A 15,058-nucleotide genomic window follows, 5' to 3' on the forward strand; every position below is an offset into this window, starting at 1 on the left:
GAAATTAACAAACTTATCATATAATCTAACGTGTATTATAAGCGAGACTGGGGCCCTGTTTGGCCGTCAAAATTTGAACTCCTCGGAAGCACCCAGTAGCAGCTGGGAACCATTCTTAAGATCGAAGTGGATTAATACGCAACAAATTTTGAAGTTTTGGTTCATTCGGGAATCTCAGACACAAGGTTACCCTTATTAGAAAGAGATTACACCATAGCACCCAGGTAAGACGATACCCATCAATTCGATCCCCTCTACAGCTGCAGTGAGCAAGCAGAGTATATTAGCAGGGCCATCCTCGTCTCGCTTCTCCGATTAAAAACAATTTGTAAAGCATGCCGTACGCTACACTCGAAGAAACAGACTGGTTTTGAATGCTAGGCATTTTTCAGCCGTTGATGACAGAAATAAATAAAGAAATAAAAAGAGGAGGCAGTTGGAGAAACAAATCGACCGTTTGAATTGAGTTATGATATTGTTTTCTAGGAAATACTATTGACTAATAGTGTAGGTAGTTATTTGTTGATTGATTGATTGATTTATTGATTGATTTGTTCATCATGCCCTAGATAACTCACCTTCAGTTTCTACTTTCTCAACCTGTTTTGGGTTTAGGCGTGTGTACATCCTCACAAGAAAACGATTACACTCTGCTATTCCGACACAGAGGAATTGAGGATTATGTCATCACGCATGGAATGCCAGAGCTCACTGCACTGACGGTCTGTTTATGGATGAGAACCAATGATACGCAGAATAAGGGAACGCCTCTAAGCTACAACTTGCAAGATGGCGATACGGAAGAACTTGTCCTGTTTGACTACAAGAACTTTGAATTTATCATTGGAGGGAAGGGAAGGTAAAACCACCAGCAACCTTAGATACAGTAGTGTAGCAGCTGATCCAAAGATTACTCGCCATTGGTTTGCAACCCTTGCACGAAACAATGACATGCCGTTCTTTCTATTGTTTTAGCTATTGTTTGGGGTAGGGGTTGCAAACCAATGGCAAGTAATCTTTGGATCAGCTGCTACATCACCCACCACAAATGGGCTTATACATTATTGAAAGGGAATGATAAGGGCCTCGGAGGAAGGTAACTATATCAGGATGTACCATGTGGTGGCCTTTAAGCGCTGAAGCCCAAGTTGACATCGACTCATTTCAAGGGGCTTTGTGGCTTACTTGCTCTTTAGTAATGGTGTGTTCAAAGCTGGCCCACCAAACTGGGTCAGCTACATAACCAAAATGATTTCAATCTAACCTCACTTCAGTCAAATTTCTTCCCGCTACAACAAAAAACTATGCAAACATGCACTTGTCGAAAAAGCCTAGCAACCCTGGAAAATTGAATATTCCTATCCTGAAAAGTGTTTTCCTTCTGTATTTTGAAATTATCTTGAAAGTTTTCCTCCCCTGACTCTCTGAGGAAAGCAAGATTTTTTTTGCGCCCCGCGGCTCTCTCGTTTAGCGCTTTCGTCAGCCACCTAAGCCTATAAGGGTTTTAACTATTAATTTTAAAAATTGTTTAAAACCTTGTTAGCCCGCACAGCAGAAAAAGACACAAATTTAAGGCTGGTAAGTTAAATCACTTCAAAACTAAATTGACGTTTCAGTGTGAATACACCAAACCGGCGGGCTAAATCAATGTCAGTGAACCTATTCAAATCCTTTTGGAGTAAAACGTTTTGTTTCAGGTGTTTTCAAGGTGACATATACTTCCGGTCAAATGACCAGCTCCCAACGTCAGTGGCTTCATAGCTCAGTTGGTTAAAGCGTCGCACCGGTATCGCGAAGTCACGGGTTCAAACCCCGTTAAAGTGCTGAATTTTTCAGCCTTCTTTACGCAATTGCAAAAATTGAGTTCATAAATGCGAAGATCATAGCTTCACGAGATTTATTGGCGGTTAGTCGTAGCTTGGAGCGGCCATATTTGTACGTGCTATGTTTTTTTGGTCAATAATCACGATATGGTGGCAGCGGTAAACGACGTGAAGTCAACCGAAGCTGATCGGAAGGATGAAGAAATCCAAGTTGCTATTCTGCTCCATTGCATCGGGGAGGATGGTCTTGAGGCGTCTAACGCCTTTGAATTTGAGCGGGAAGAGGATAAGAAAAAGATTAATGCGGTGTGACGCAATTTGATGATTACTATAGTCCTCGGAAAAATACTTTGTTCCAACGGTTTAAGTTTTGGAATCGGAGTCAACAGGAGGGCGAAACTGTATATCAATTCGTCACCGAGCTCAAGAGAATGATCAAGAACTGTGAGTACACTGAATCTACTGATACAGTGGTCCGGGATCATCGAGTGTTCGGAATTCGAGATGCGAAAGTTAAGAGCCAATTTCTATGCATCGATGTGAACAAATTAGCTATAGAGAAGGCTTTGTCTCATTGCCGTTCGGCAGAAGTTTTCGAGAGTCAGCTCAAGGCAATCAGCAGTCAGTCAACCAAAAAGCAGGTTTTAGCAGTTTCTAAATGCTCTAAACAACCTGATGGGACTCACTTTAATTGCTCCAAATGTGGTGGCCGGCATGGTCTTAAACAGTGCCCTGCGTCCGGGAAAACGTGTTTTGTCTGCGATGGAAGGAATCATTTTGCTAAAATGTGCAGTCAGCGCACTAGGAAATTACACAGTTGCCGCATCGGTGGTTGGAAAATTGTCTACAAGATGCAAGAAACGATCAAGGAGTGGATACTGAGCTCCTTCTTGGAGACTTGGGAGATTAACACAGTGGGTGGAAAGGCCTGGCAAAGCAAAAAGGAAGTCGGTGGAAAACTTGTCGAATTCAAGTTAGACACTGGTACTGAAGCTAATATTACACCTCGTCAAATTTATGACTACCTATCAATGCGTGGAAAGCTGAAGGAGACCGATAAGTCTTGTCGTCGAATGGCAACCACAGGGTTGTCCCAGTTGGCAAAGTGTTGCACAGTGAAAGAAAAAACTCTAAGTCTGGATTTTTATGTCGTTGATTTGGAATCTGTCCCTATCCTTGGATTGGAAGCATGTACAAGGTTCAACCTGGTAAAGAAGATTGACAGCTTGACTGCAAGCTTGTCTTCAAGAGAGGCGATTCTACGTGATTATAAAGATGACTTTGAAGGCCTCGGATGTATGCCGCAAGAGTATCACATTGAGATACAACAAGATGCCACTCCAGTTATGCACCCACCTCGCAAAGTACCTTTTAGCCTGCATGGCAAACTGAAGGAAACCCTAGATCGATTGGAGAAAAGTGGTGTCGTTTCTAAAGTGGATAAACCCGCAGACTGGCTGAATAGCCTTGTGATCGCTGAGAAAAAAGGAGGGAAGCCTTCACCTATGTTTGGACCCCTGTGACTTGAACAAAGTTATTAAACGTGAGCACTACAAAATCCCATCTGCAGATGAGGTTGCGTTGAAGCTCACCGGTTAAAAAGTGTTTTCAATTTTTGATGAGAGAGATGGTTTTGGCAAATCCCATTGGATCAAGAAAGCTCATTTCTTTGTACTTTTAATTCCCCTTTGGGGCGTTACCCCTTCTTAAGGTGCCCATTTGGAATTAGCTCGGTCTCAGAGGTCTTCCAGAAACGTAATGATCAATTATTTAGAGACATTGAGGGTGTACGTGTGGTTTTTGATGATCTTATTATTCGTGGAAGGGATGAGATTGGGCATGATGGGATTCTGAAGCAGGTTTAGGACCGTGCTCGTGCGAACAATGTTAGATTTAATCCCAACAAGTTCCAGTTCTGGATGTCTGAAGTAAAGTATGTTGGTCAAGTGCTGTCATCAGAAGAGTTAAAACCTGACCCTGACAAAGTTAAGGCCATTGAAAGTATCCACAGCCTCGGACAAAAGAGGATCTTCGTCGTTTTCATGAGCTAGTCAACTTCCTCGGAGAGTTTGTTTCCAACCTGTAGGCAGGTTTCGATGTAGGCAAAGAAATTATTGAGACTGACGCTTCCAAAGATGGGTTGGGTGCCTATTTACTTCAAGAGGGTCACCCAGCGGCTTTCGGGTCACGTTCGTTAACAGCTTCTGAGAAGAACTATATGCTCAGATCGAGAAAGAGCTGATGGCAATAGTTTTTTGCCAGCGATAAGTTTCATCAGTACGTCTATAGCCAGCCAGTGAAGATCGTGACAGGTGACAAACCACTAGAATCGGTCACAACGAAAAACCCTAATCAAGTGTGCGGCGGGCTTCAGGGAATGCTTCTCAGACTTCTCAGAGATATTCCTTCGACATGTCATACCGTCCTGGCCCTAAAATTCCCGTTCCAGGTGCCTTATCCAGAGCGTATCTGTCACAGGAGTCAATCTATGAAGACCTCCAGTCTGATGCACAGTCTTGTTAACAACTTGGACCTTAGTGTGGCCTCTAAATCCCTGATGGAAGGAGCAACCACTACTGATAATTGTCTCATCGTGTTACAGCAACAAACACAGTCCGGGTGGCCATCAGGGAGGAGAAGAGTTCCTGAGGCGGTTCGTCCCTAGAGGCAGAGGGTCTCATAGTCCTAGGATACAATCACCCGCTGCAGCAAGTGTGCAGAGTCGAGAAGAAACAATCAAAAGGATCCTCTTTTCCCATGAAAGGATGGGAAAGGAAAGGAACTTTATTTAAGTGTCTAGTCGTTCTCGCGCTGGAGCGCTAATTGGGGACGCTGTAAACTGAAATTATCAATGAAAGTAAATCAATTCAAGTTCCTGGAAGACCCTGTCAAAAGCTAGGAGCTGATATTCTCGAATTTAGAGGATAGAATTATCTGCGTGTCGTGGATTACTACTCCAAATTTCCTCAAGTCAGCCTGCTTTCGTCTACGACGTCTTCCTCTGTTGTGGTTAATTTAAATTCCATCTTTGCCAGACATGGGGTCCCACATGAATTGTTGGTGGATAATATGCCGTTTGTAAGCCGCAAGCTGCAAGATTTTGCTTCATCGTGGAAGTACCAGCTGATAACCTCCAGTCCTGGTTACCCGCAGTCCAATGGTATGAGTGAGAAAACAATTGGTACAATCAAGCAACCATTGAGGAAAGCGGAAGATCCCTATTTTTGCTTTGATGGAGTATCGCAATACCCCCTTTACTGGAATTGGTCTCTCTCTCCCTCGCAGATGCCAAACGGTCGGCCTCTGAAGTGCCAATTGCCAATCACGGCGGAACTGCTCCGACCATAGAATGCACGTGAAAAGCTAGTGGCTGCTCAGCAACGGCAAAAATCTTATTATGATCGCCACGCGAAGCGGTTAAAGGGTCTAGAGCCAGAGGGAAATGTCAGAGTGCGAGAGAATAGATTCTGGGTTCCTGCGGTTATCACTGATATATGGCCCACTCCTCGATCATACGTCGTATACACTGAGTCAGGAACGTCCTTGCGAAGGAACAGGTTACACTTTCTCAAACAACCCGAATGTACTTCGTTAATGGAGAGTAATGAGGGCAACAGAGGTTGAGGTCGCATTTATTGGTTTATCCGTTTCTGTTACTGGCTTAGGTACTCATTTCCCTATGTAATCACCAGTTAGCCTCGGTGAGAAGGTGTGACATATACTTCCGGTCACATGACTTGTTGGCGCTTCGTTGTAGTTGGGAGCGGCCATATTTGTATGTGCTGTGTTCTGTTAGTCATTAAACGTGATATCCATATCGTTTAAATGTGAATGCTACATTATAATGCAAATACAATACACGAAGAATCTTAACCCCGGGAGATTTTAATTGGGCACAACATTGAGTTGGCCGATTTGGTCTATGGGGTACAAGATGTATATCTTCAGGTTTTGTCATTCCAGGCAAACTGATGTATCTGCAAACGATGGGTTGTGGCATCACATCTGTGTAACGTGGGATAACAGCGACGGTTATTGGAGACTCTATAAAGATGGCAAGAAGGCAAAGGATGGGAAGTTAGAAAAAGGTAAACATTTTAGTAAGTTCAAAAATTCCTAAATATTCGGATAACGTATTGGTTTTAATACAACATGTATTCACTCGGTTTATCTCGCATAAAAGATTTCCATTTGTTTCTCAAAGGCATTAATAATTCATAAGGCTTTTAGCCAATCGGAGTGCCCCATTTTGGTCAGGTGCATGTATCTTGATACCCAATGAAACTACAGATCAAGAAACGCCCGAGTTAATTAAAAAACTAGTCAAAACACTGATCAAGACACTTAAATTTTAATAAACTCCTATGCTAATAAACCTTCGGGGGAAAAAACAAATAAAGAAACCACCCGAACACAATACATTTAAAACTTTCCAAATATTTAACATAGAACTTTTGCAGTACCCTTTAGCGTCCAGAGGATTACAACGAATTTGGACACGCAGTAGTTCAGCAAAAGAACATCCGTTTCAGTAATGTCTGCACTCAAAGCTTGAACCTTGTGTAGTGCGTAGTCTTTGAAAAGTCCACCGCAATCTAAAACCGGCGCTTGTACTTCTTTTAACCTCAGTCATTCGGCAAAAATGTATCTTTAGTTGAAACTTAAATGGCCTTGTTATGTTAACCGAATCACTTTCTTGGGAAGACGATTTTGGCAGGCGAAAACGACGTGATTCTGATTTGCTCGCCATCACGACCTATTATGTAAATTTATTCAAAAGTTCTACCTTTTAAACTCACCCAAATATTGAATATCATTTCCTTCATAAATACCTATCACTTGTCTGATAAAACAAAAGATCATCACATTACACTCCACGTGCTCATACAAGGTTGAAAAGTCATGTCAAAAACTCGTGCTTCTTGCTTCATTAGGGGTTCCAAACACCTCGAGACATTAAGAGCACTCATCTGTTTGTCGGTTTGGAACCTCTGATGAAACACTCGCACTCGTTTTTGACATATTACTTCTCAAATCATGATAGCGCCAACTTTCTGGCCACTAACGTTTCGAGTTGAATCAACGAAAATTAACGACGTAACCCTTACGCCACTATAGATGTTTAGTGCAATACAGTATGGTAAACTCGTGGGAAAGAGAATAAGCTGGTTACTTCGCCATGGGCGAAAGGGCAACTGAAAAAATCAAAATCCTAGGGAGGATTTGAACTTACGACCTCAGTAACAGCAGTGGGATGCTCTTCCCATTGACCTACTAGAACTCCTGGAAAACTAGGCACGGTTATCTTGGTTATGAAAGGACAATGTTTCCCGCTGCTCTGCGGGCTCTACAATATCATGTGCCACTAATTTTCACATGCAACCATAGATGCAGGTTATAGAGTCAGTACGGCCCAGTAGTTAGCGCTTGCCTTGATATTTGGGGATCCCTGGTTCAAGCACGTTCTGAGCCCTGGTTGAGCTTGTTCCTAGTCGTCCCTGGCTCAAATTCTCAGCTGCACTTGTAAGTAGTCAACTAGCTTGCCTCCAGCCAGTTGGGATTTTTAACAGTTGTTGTTGTATGTTCTGTTCTGTCATGATTGTGTTTCATTGCCCCGAAAAGCCCCTATGTTTCAAGGCCAGTGTAATCATAGTTAATATACAGAGATGGTTAAGAAACTCGACATGTTTCTTTGTTATATGTTTTTGTTCGCTGTTTTGGCCCTACCCATGCACAAACCACACCCTTTTTCCAAAAGACAACCAATCAAAAGTTTCGATTAATTTATTCAGAACCCAGTTGTGAATCGAGAACAAAATATGGTGCTTGATCACGGTCAAGTTAACATGAAGCGGGATGTTACTGTTCTACGGAGCCCATTAAGTGCCACAAAATTACGCTATTAATTTTCAATGTCCTCCGAAGTTCTGCCCGCGTTCTGACTTTTTCCCTCAACCTTTTTCCTGCGTCCTCGCGTTTTTCCCGACTTTTTTCCCCATTTTTTTCCTGACCTTTTTCCAGACTTTTTTCTCGACTTTTCTCGGAAGGCTGCCGACCCCAACTACCTGGGTGTCTTGAAAACAAAGACCCTTAAGACCCTATCTAAGACTCGAAAACGAAGAGAGTAACCCAAACCCCTCACTTGGCTAACCCTAGGCTTAAAACCCAACTTCAGGCCTAGTTAGACCTCGGGTTAGCCAAATTGAGGCGTTAATTTCTTCGTTTTCGAATCTTGGGCTCTTAGAGCTCTCTCTTTTCAAGACACCCAAGGTAGGTAGGGGTCAGCGGCATTCCGAAAAAAGTAGGGAAAAGAGTCAAAACGCAGGCAAAACTTCGGAGATTTGAAATTAAAAGCCCAATTTAATGTCACTTAATGGGTTCCGTACTGTTCTCGCTTTTAAAGTTTTCGAGGTTTCATAACCAGTTCGTCGATATGAATTATCGTGTTCTGTAGAACATGTGGAGTTGGCATATCAACGGCCACATTGTCCATTAAAAATCTAGATAAACGAGCTAGCTCCCTAGGGATTTTTGTAGCTCCGTGGGTAAGGACAACATCCAACCGGGCTTACGAAGATTGTTTTCCAGTTTACCAGTTGTCATTTTGCCCGTAACCAACGAGCCAGCTTATTAAACGGAACCTCCACTTTAACAAAAAAATAACTTTAAATAATAGGGAAAATAACCTTTACAGTCAAATCAGTTAAATTTTTTTCAAAGAAAGCGTTTGCATCCGAAATTAATTTTTAGGATCGCCTACTTTTGTTTACAAATTTCGCGGGCGCCGCCATCTTGAATAATTGTAGAGTGTTACAGTTACCCTGTTGTTATTAGACAAAAGTTCTTTGTGTCAGGACGATAGGGCAACCGTAACACGTCACAATTATTCAAGACAACCGCGCCCACGAAATTTGAAAGTGAAGAAAAGTGGTTTTAAAATCAGTTTTCCTTTTATAAAACAAATTTCGAAGAAATTTGTTTGGAAACATTATGCCTGAACATGTCATATGACGGTATTACAAAATTACGTCAACTCAGTGAGATGCACATCACACGTTCTAACATCATTGAACTAACAAGTGTCTAATGACAATATTTGAAAGTACTGTCCAAGTTTATTTCTCTGAGACGCCATTCTCCGTTTTTTACAGGGCATGTGATTCGCACTGGCGGAGCTCTGGTACTGGGCCAGGAGCAAGACAGCTTTGGGGGATCCTTTAACGCCAAACAGTGCTTCATCGGTGAAATGACAGGTGTCAATATCTGGGATCAAGTTAAAGACGAGGAAGAGATACAGCGGATGTCTAAGTCGTGTTCTATAGGGCTCGGCAATGTGTTCCGTTGGGCCCACTTTAAGTCTCATTTGCGAGGCTCGTTAAAAGTAACTCCGCTACCCACTTGTTAACAAGTTTGAAGGTTTCGACTCTAAGTAAATAAGGAAAGACATGAAAGACAACCAGCGAATTAAAGGGTAAACGTAGTTCAGTTCACTACGCTGAAGTTTTATGGCCAACGATGTATTTTTTGTTTTATTACCTACCAAATTCTTATTTTGTTATTACGAGCCGTTTCCCATCTTGGGAATACACAACCACCCTCTTGACGAAGTTAGACCTGTCAGAGGCAATTTTGAATTTTCCTCTTAGATTCTTTTTACAACTGACCAGGAGTGAAAGCCTGGGTTAAGCCTTAGGACACATTTATTCATTCCCATACATTTAATTACGCGCGTTTTTGAGATGCGGACGGCAACCGGAAGAGAACATTTCGCGTGCCAGGCCAGTGGTGTTTCCCACATTTTTATAGTAAAGTTAAAGTCTGTTACAAGCGTAGAAGGCCCATCAGGCCAGCGCTTATCTCCGGTTCTGTAGTATAAAGCCACTAGGAGTATTTCTACTCCCCCCTGGATGGGATGCCAGTGCATCGTAGGATTACCCCCAGCATTAAATTCACCGGTACCCATTTATACACCTGGATGGAGAGATGCACCGTGAGAGTAAAGTGTCTTGCCCAAGAACACAACTCAATGTCCCCAGCCAGGACCCGAACCCGGACCACTCGATCCGGAGTCGATTGCATTAACCCTGAAACCACTGTGCCTCACATTTTTATAGTAATCATCTCTTAAAAAGAGAGAACAGGTCACTTTGGATTGCCGTCCCCGTCTGAATACCCCTATTGGTCATACGGACACTTTATGCTCACACTGATACCTCGTATGGCAACTTTTCATCTTTAAAATTTGTATTTCAGTGAGGACTTCAACATAAATTAAAAATATTATTCCCAGTGTCTTCCTGATGAATTTGTTTTTGGAATTCGAAATGCTTAACTACTGTTCTTGCTTCCCAGCTCGAACCCCACCACATTGGTCTTCAAATACTGGATTCAATGCGTTTATCAACCGGATCTGGAGAACCCTTTGAGTACAGTTTCTTTACTGAATCATTTCACTGTGTTTTACCGCCGTGTTGTTGAAAGTACGTAGGTCCAACTATTTACACAGTGTGTTTCCATTGACGTGGTCTGAAGCAATGAGCTAACCGACGCATATTAACCACCAACTTATGCATTGCAAAAAATGTTGTGTGGAGAGAGAGATGTTTACTGAATCTTCATTCCGATTAACAGGTCACGAGGAGCATATCGAAAGAGGTCTTGATTTTGTTGGCACTAAGTTGCACACACACACAGAGCGGGTGGGCTCCAGGGGCGTAGCCAGGGAGGTCCTGGGGTGCCCTTGACCCCCCCCCCCTCCCCTTTGTGACACTCAACAACATAATAAAAACCATATCTGTAAGACTGGAACAGAGTAATTTATATCACCTGCAACTTAGGGGGTATTTACATGTCGCGTCACGCAAAGCTTAAGAATTCAAGGGTTGTCTGTGACAAAACCAAGAACCCATTGTGTGTGCCATATATCTGTCGTTAAGTAGTACGTCTTTCCATTAGTACTTGATATTTATCGCTGCGAAACTCAATTTAAAAACTTCACAGACTGGAGTTAAGATGAATCAAGGCGGTTCGATTCTTCTGTCGGTGTAGCGGATCTCAAAGAGTAAGAATCGAGATTTGAACCGCCCCACTAGCCTGCTAAACAGATATGCTTTAGCGTGCGATATAATTATAATGAGTAAATTTATTTTAGTTAATTAATCAGTAATTCCCAGAGCTTCCCGCTTTTAAACATTCCCCGTTCCCGCTTTTAAAGAATCCTCACTTTAAAGATTCCCGCTTTTAAAGATTCTCCGTTCCCCATTCCCCATTCCCATTGTCCAGTTTTCCGTTCCCTCCTCTTAAAGATAGCCCTGGAGGTTGTGCTAATTTCCGAAAAGATTTTCCGGAAAATTGCCATTCCATTTGACCTCAAACCGAAATTTCCGGATTTTTTGGCTAAATGGTAAGCACGCTAGAAATATCGTGTTTCGAGTAAGAAACTAGTCACGCGTAAGAAAACTAAACCGCAGCCACAAACGGTAATTGGTTTGTGGTTTCATGTCGCTTTTGATTGGTTGCTGCACGATGGGAATTGTCAAAATCAAACGCTCTATTCCCTAAGGACTTGAATTGGGAACAACATTAAAGGGGCACTGTCATGAGCTGCGCATGCTCGAGTTTGTTTGCTCTCGAGCCCACGGAAAATTCCAGCCGCCATCATGGATTCACGCGTGCGTCACGTATATTCGCCGGAGTATCTCCTTTGGCCACCGTGGCCCTTCCCAGTGGACACCATTTTGAATTTGTCGATTCAACTTGAAAAAAGTTAACCTAATACTTTTCAAGTTTTCACAAGACGCTAGCGCAGCTTCTTCTCGTGACAGTTTCCCTTTAACATCACTGTAGAAAACCGGTTTGGCAAGATATCTTATTCTGAATTTCCATGGAAGATTCTAAACGTTCGTATTTTTCGCCTCTCCGTTTTAGCCGCTCGTCCCTCGTGAAAGAAAAATAGAACCTCTGGCACCCAGGATAGCTCAGAGGTGTTTGATCACTGTGAACTGTATACACCAATGGTGATCAATTTTGTACTATATGCAGAAGCATAATTATTTCCATATACATTATATTGCTTTCTGGGGTCCACCTTTAGGTTTGGCTAAATCTATATATTAAGCAATTATTTTATGTAAATACCTCGTAATTGTTGCGATACCGCAGATGGACCAACAAATGTTGATTGGTTTAGATTGGGCGAGCAATACCACGACCCTTATAATTTATTGATGCATTAAAACAAAGACTTGCTCTTTATTCAGAAGATCGAGCTTTCTCCAACTCTGCGTATGTTATTAAAAACCTGAATTAAATGTTTTCCACAAACGGTTTCAGCTTTTTGTTCGTTGTGTTCTCGCAACTTATACGTCTTGGAAGCTTCTGCGATTCTCATCAAGGTAAGATGACTTTGGTGGTATTAGAATCAGTATTATATTCCAGCCGCACTTGACAAACCAAACGGGGACAATATAGCATTCTTTTTAACAAAGTTTGTTGACTTTTATTCCCTTGTTTTCTCGTTTTATGGCACTATTTAAGGTTTACGATTTTCTTTATAATTTTACCTGTAGAAAATTGCGGTCTAGTCCATCACCGAAAGGCTTTTTCTTTAGTTTTGACAAACATGCAGGTTGCCGTCTCCCGTGTTCTCGGTTGACCGTTCAGTAGAAGTAGTGTACTAGGAGTGACGGGTTGTTGTCCTTCAAGAAAAAAAGCCCCGAGACTACATTACCGGCTGCAGATTAAAAACTTGCTGGTTTGTTGTTTTTTTTTAATTTGACGTGGTTCACTTCCCTAATGGCCGACTTTGTTCAAACTGCAAAACTTCCAAGCAAGATTAATGTTAATTAACGTACCTGCGTTTTCAAACGGAATCAAAGGATTTTCAGCGTCAAAAAGACGAAAAATCCGAAAAGGATTATTTTTCATGACAACGCAAACAAACCAACCCACAGTTGCGTGCAAATTTTAAAAACAAGAAAAAATAGCGGTTTGGAGAAATTCTTAAATGAAAATGCCACCAGAAAAAAAAAAACCTTCAATAAAAAGAAATGACGAAAAACATGCTGTTTTCGCAGTAGGAAACGTGCTAACAATATTATTGCTGTCAAGAAACTTTTAGTGTAATTTCTGGTGTGAAATTTGAAGGAAACCTAACTATTTTCGACCTACCGTATTCATGTCTTCGATCGCACGGTAAAAGTGGCGCGAGAAAAACATTTAGGCTGAACTGTCACGTACGGTAGCTGTTGCGTATCAGTTTTGCATGGAAAACCGCTTGTCAAAAACATGTTTTTCAAATCCTTTCCCAAAAAACGCTGAAATGATAAATCTCAAAAATCCGGATTTAGACTTCATCCGAAGTATCCTCCTCGAGTGTGGATACTTTGGATTCATGTTCCGTTTTTGGATTTTTCCAAAAAAAACGCAAAACCCGTTTTTGGATTCAAGAATCCGTTTTCGGATTTTCCCAAAAAAACGCACCCTAGGAAAGTAATTAATAACATGATTCCCACAGAAAGTACGGTGGCTTCAAAGGGACATACGTTTTCTCTAATCTTTTTTTTTTGTTTCTACTTGCGACTTACTTTGCTACTTAGCTGCTACTTGCTACTTTCTTGCGATTTAGCTGCTACTTGTTACCTTTTGGCGACTAAGGATTAGGGCTAACCAAGCTAAGTAGCAAGTAAGTTGCAGCTAAGTAGCAAGTAATGTATGTCCCTTTGACGCCAACGTTAGAAAGCCTGTGTGTGCCGTTTACTTTTTCATTTCCTTTCAGACCAATGTCGTGAATTAGTATTTGATTCTGATGAAGCATTCAGTGGACAACGTCTGATAAATCATCTTATACGAGTCACTGATGTCAAAAGCGAAGCCTTCTGCCAGATGCTTTGCTACTTAGAGCCGGATTGTGTCAGTTATAATTTCCAAATGGAGGCAGGTGAACCTGAAAGCCACCAATGTGAATTGAACAATTCAACTTATGAAGATCACACGGATAACCTGAAATTGAACCCAGCGTACAAATACTGCGGGGCTGAGGTAAAAACTACTTGTTCGGTACAGCTTCACCTTTTAACCGTTTTAACGTACTTTTTCCACTTATGTCCAGGTTTGCACGCAGCTAAAAAGATTGCAATTTTTGGTAAAAATCGTAAAAGGTGAAAAGAAGAACTGCTGAGACAAGTCCCCAATTAGTACTCGCGATTTTTGTAATTTTGCGAGAAATGTGGCAATTTATCGTAAAATCGCCAAATTCTTAAAAGCTGAAAAGATGAATAATATATAAGTTCCCAACAAGAATCATGATTTTGGCAATTTTTGCACATTTCAAAAATCGCTATCATATCGCATTTAACTACATAATGCATAGCTAATGCATGTACTTCTGTACTGGACTCGTTCAAAAGCAACAAACTACAAACTATACGGATCTTAATTCACGGTATCAAATGTTCCAAGTACTACGCACTTTTCACAGTAAATCAAAAATTGAGAAATTCCTCCCATTGGAGATAAGATAAGATAAGGCCCTAACAAGTCATCATAGAACTGTAAAAAGGTAAGCTTGTTAAAGGTCCCACAAGAATCCACATTTTCGTAATGTTCAGTTGGCGCATACTAATTGAATCGGGTCAAAATACAGCTGTCAAGGATGAGTTTGCAGCGAGTTCCTGTCACTTATGTCTACGCGAGACTAACTGGGTTTGACAAATGCATAAACCAGTGATATGTACATATCAACTAGGCTCGATTTCCGTCGCTCACTCGAGTTCTGGTATACTCCCCGAGAAGAGACGGCTGGACGCATGAGCGATAGACTGTGTCCGGCTATGACGTAAATTCAAATATAATTTATGCAAAGTTAATAGTTTCAAAAGAGTAACACAGAAATGGGTTTATCAACTGGCTTGATATGGTAAATTCACCACCGTTTCTTTAAAGTGGTCAATTTACCAGCTATCAACCTAGTTGATAAACCCATTTCTGTGTTTCACTTCCACACCGACGCAGTACTATAGTTTCTTTAGAAACGAAACCCTTTATTGAATTTTCAAAAGAATGCAGTATAATATGAATCCTTAAGGAATTTCGTGTTCATAAGAGTTTTCTTATCACTTCCCAACACTCCAACCCTCTAGAAAATAAAGGGTATGCGTTGTCGAAAACGATTTGATGTCCCAAACCCTTCAACCGAATCTCAGGCCAAAGCCTCGAGTGTGGACGCCGTACTAAGT

At 41.6% G+C, this 15,058-nt stretch overlaps 2 protein-coding genes across 2 annotated transcripts in view; both read left to right on the top strand.

The window, feature by feature from the left end:
• The first annotated feature begins 528 nt into the window (after positions 1 to 528).
• On the top strand, positions 529 to 9,375 carry LOC138021781 (neuronal pentraxin-2-like). The gene is made up of 3 exons (XM_068868781.1): positions 529 to 859; positions 5,772 to 5,911; positions 8,975 to 9,375. Exons 1-3 carry the CDS (start codon positions 699 to 701, stop codon positions 9,226 to 9,228), a joined length of 555 nt encoding a protein of 184 aa, XP_068724882.1. The 5' UTR covers positions 529 to 698; the 3' UTR covers positions 9,229 to 9,375.
• Positions 9,376 to 12,096: 2,721 nt separating this feature from the next.
• The window catches only part of LOC138021780 (sushi, von Willebrand factor type A, EGF and pentraxin domain-containing protein 1-like), a 17,046-nt gene continuing 14,084 nt past the window's right edge, over positions 12,097 to 15,058 (top strand). The window contains exons 1-2 of the mRNA XM_068868780.1: positions 12,097 to 12,217; positions 13,600 to 13,862. Coding sequence (XP_068724881.1) covers positions 12,133 to 12,217; positions 13,600 to 13,862 — 348 coding nt within the window. The 5' untranslated portion in view covers positions 12,097 to 12,132. The remainder of the gene's footprint in view (positions 12,218 to 13,599; positions 13,863 to 15,058) is intronic.

The sequence above is a fragment of the Montipora capricornis genome, chromosome 10 (assembly GCF_036669925.1).
Source record: "Montipora capricornis isolate CH-2021 chromosome 10, ASM3666992v2, whole genome shotgun sequence".
NCBI classification, from domain to species: domain Eukaryota; kingdom Metazoa; phylum Cnidaria; class Anthozoa; order Scleractinia; family Acroporidae; genus Montipora; species Montipora capricornis.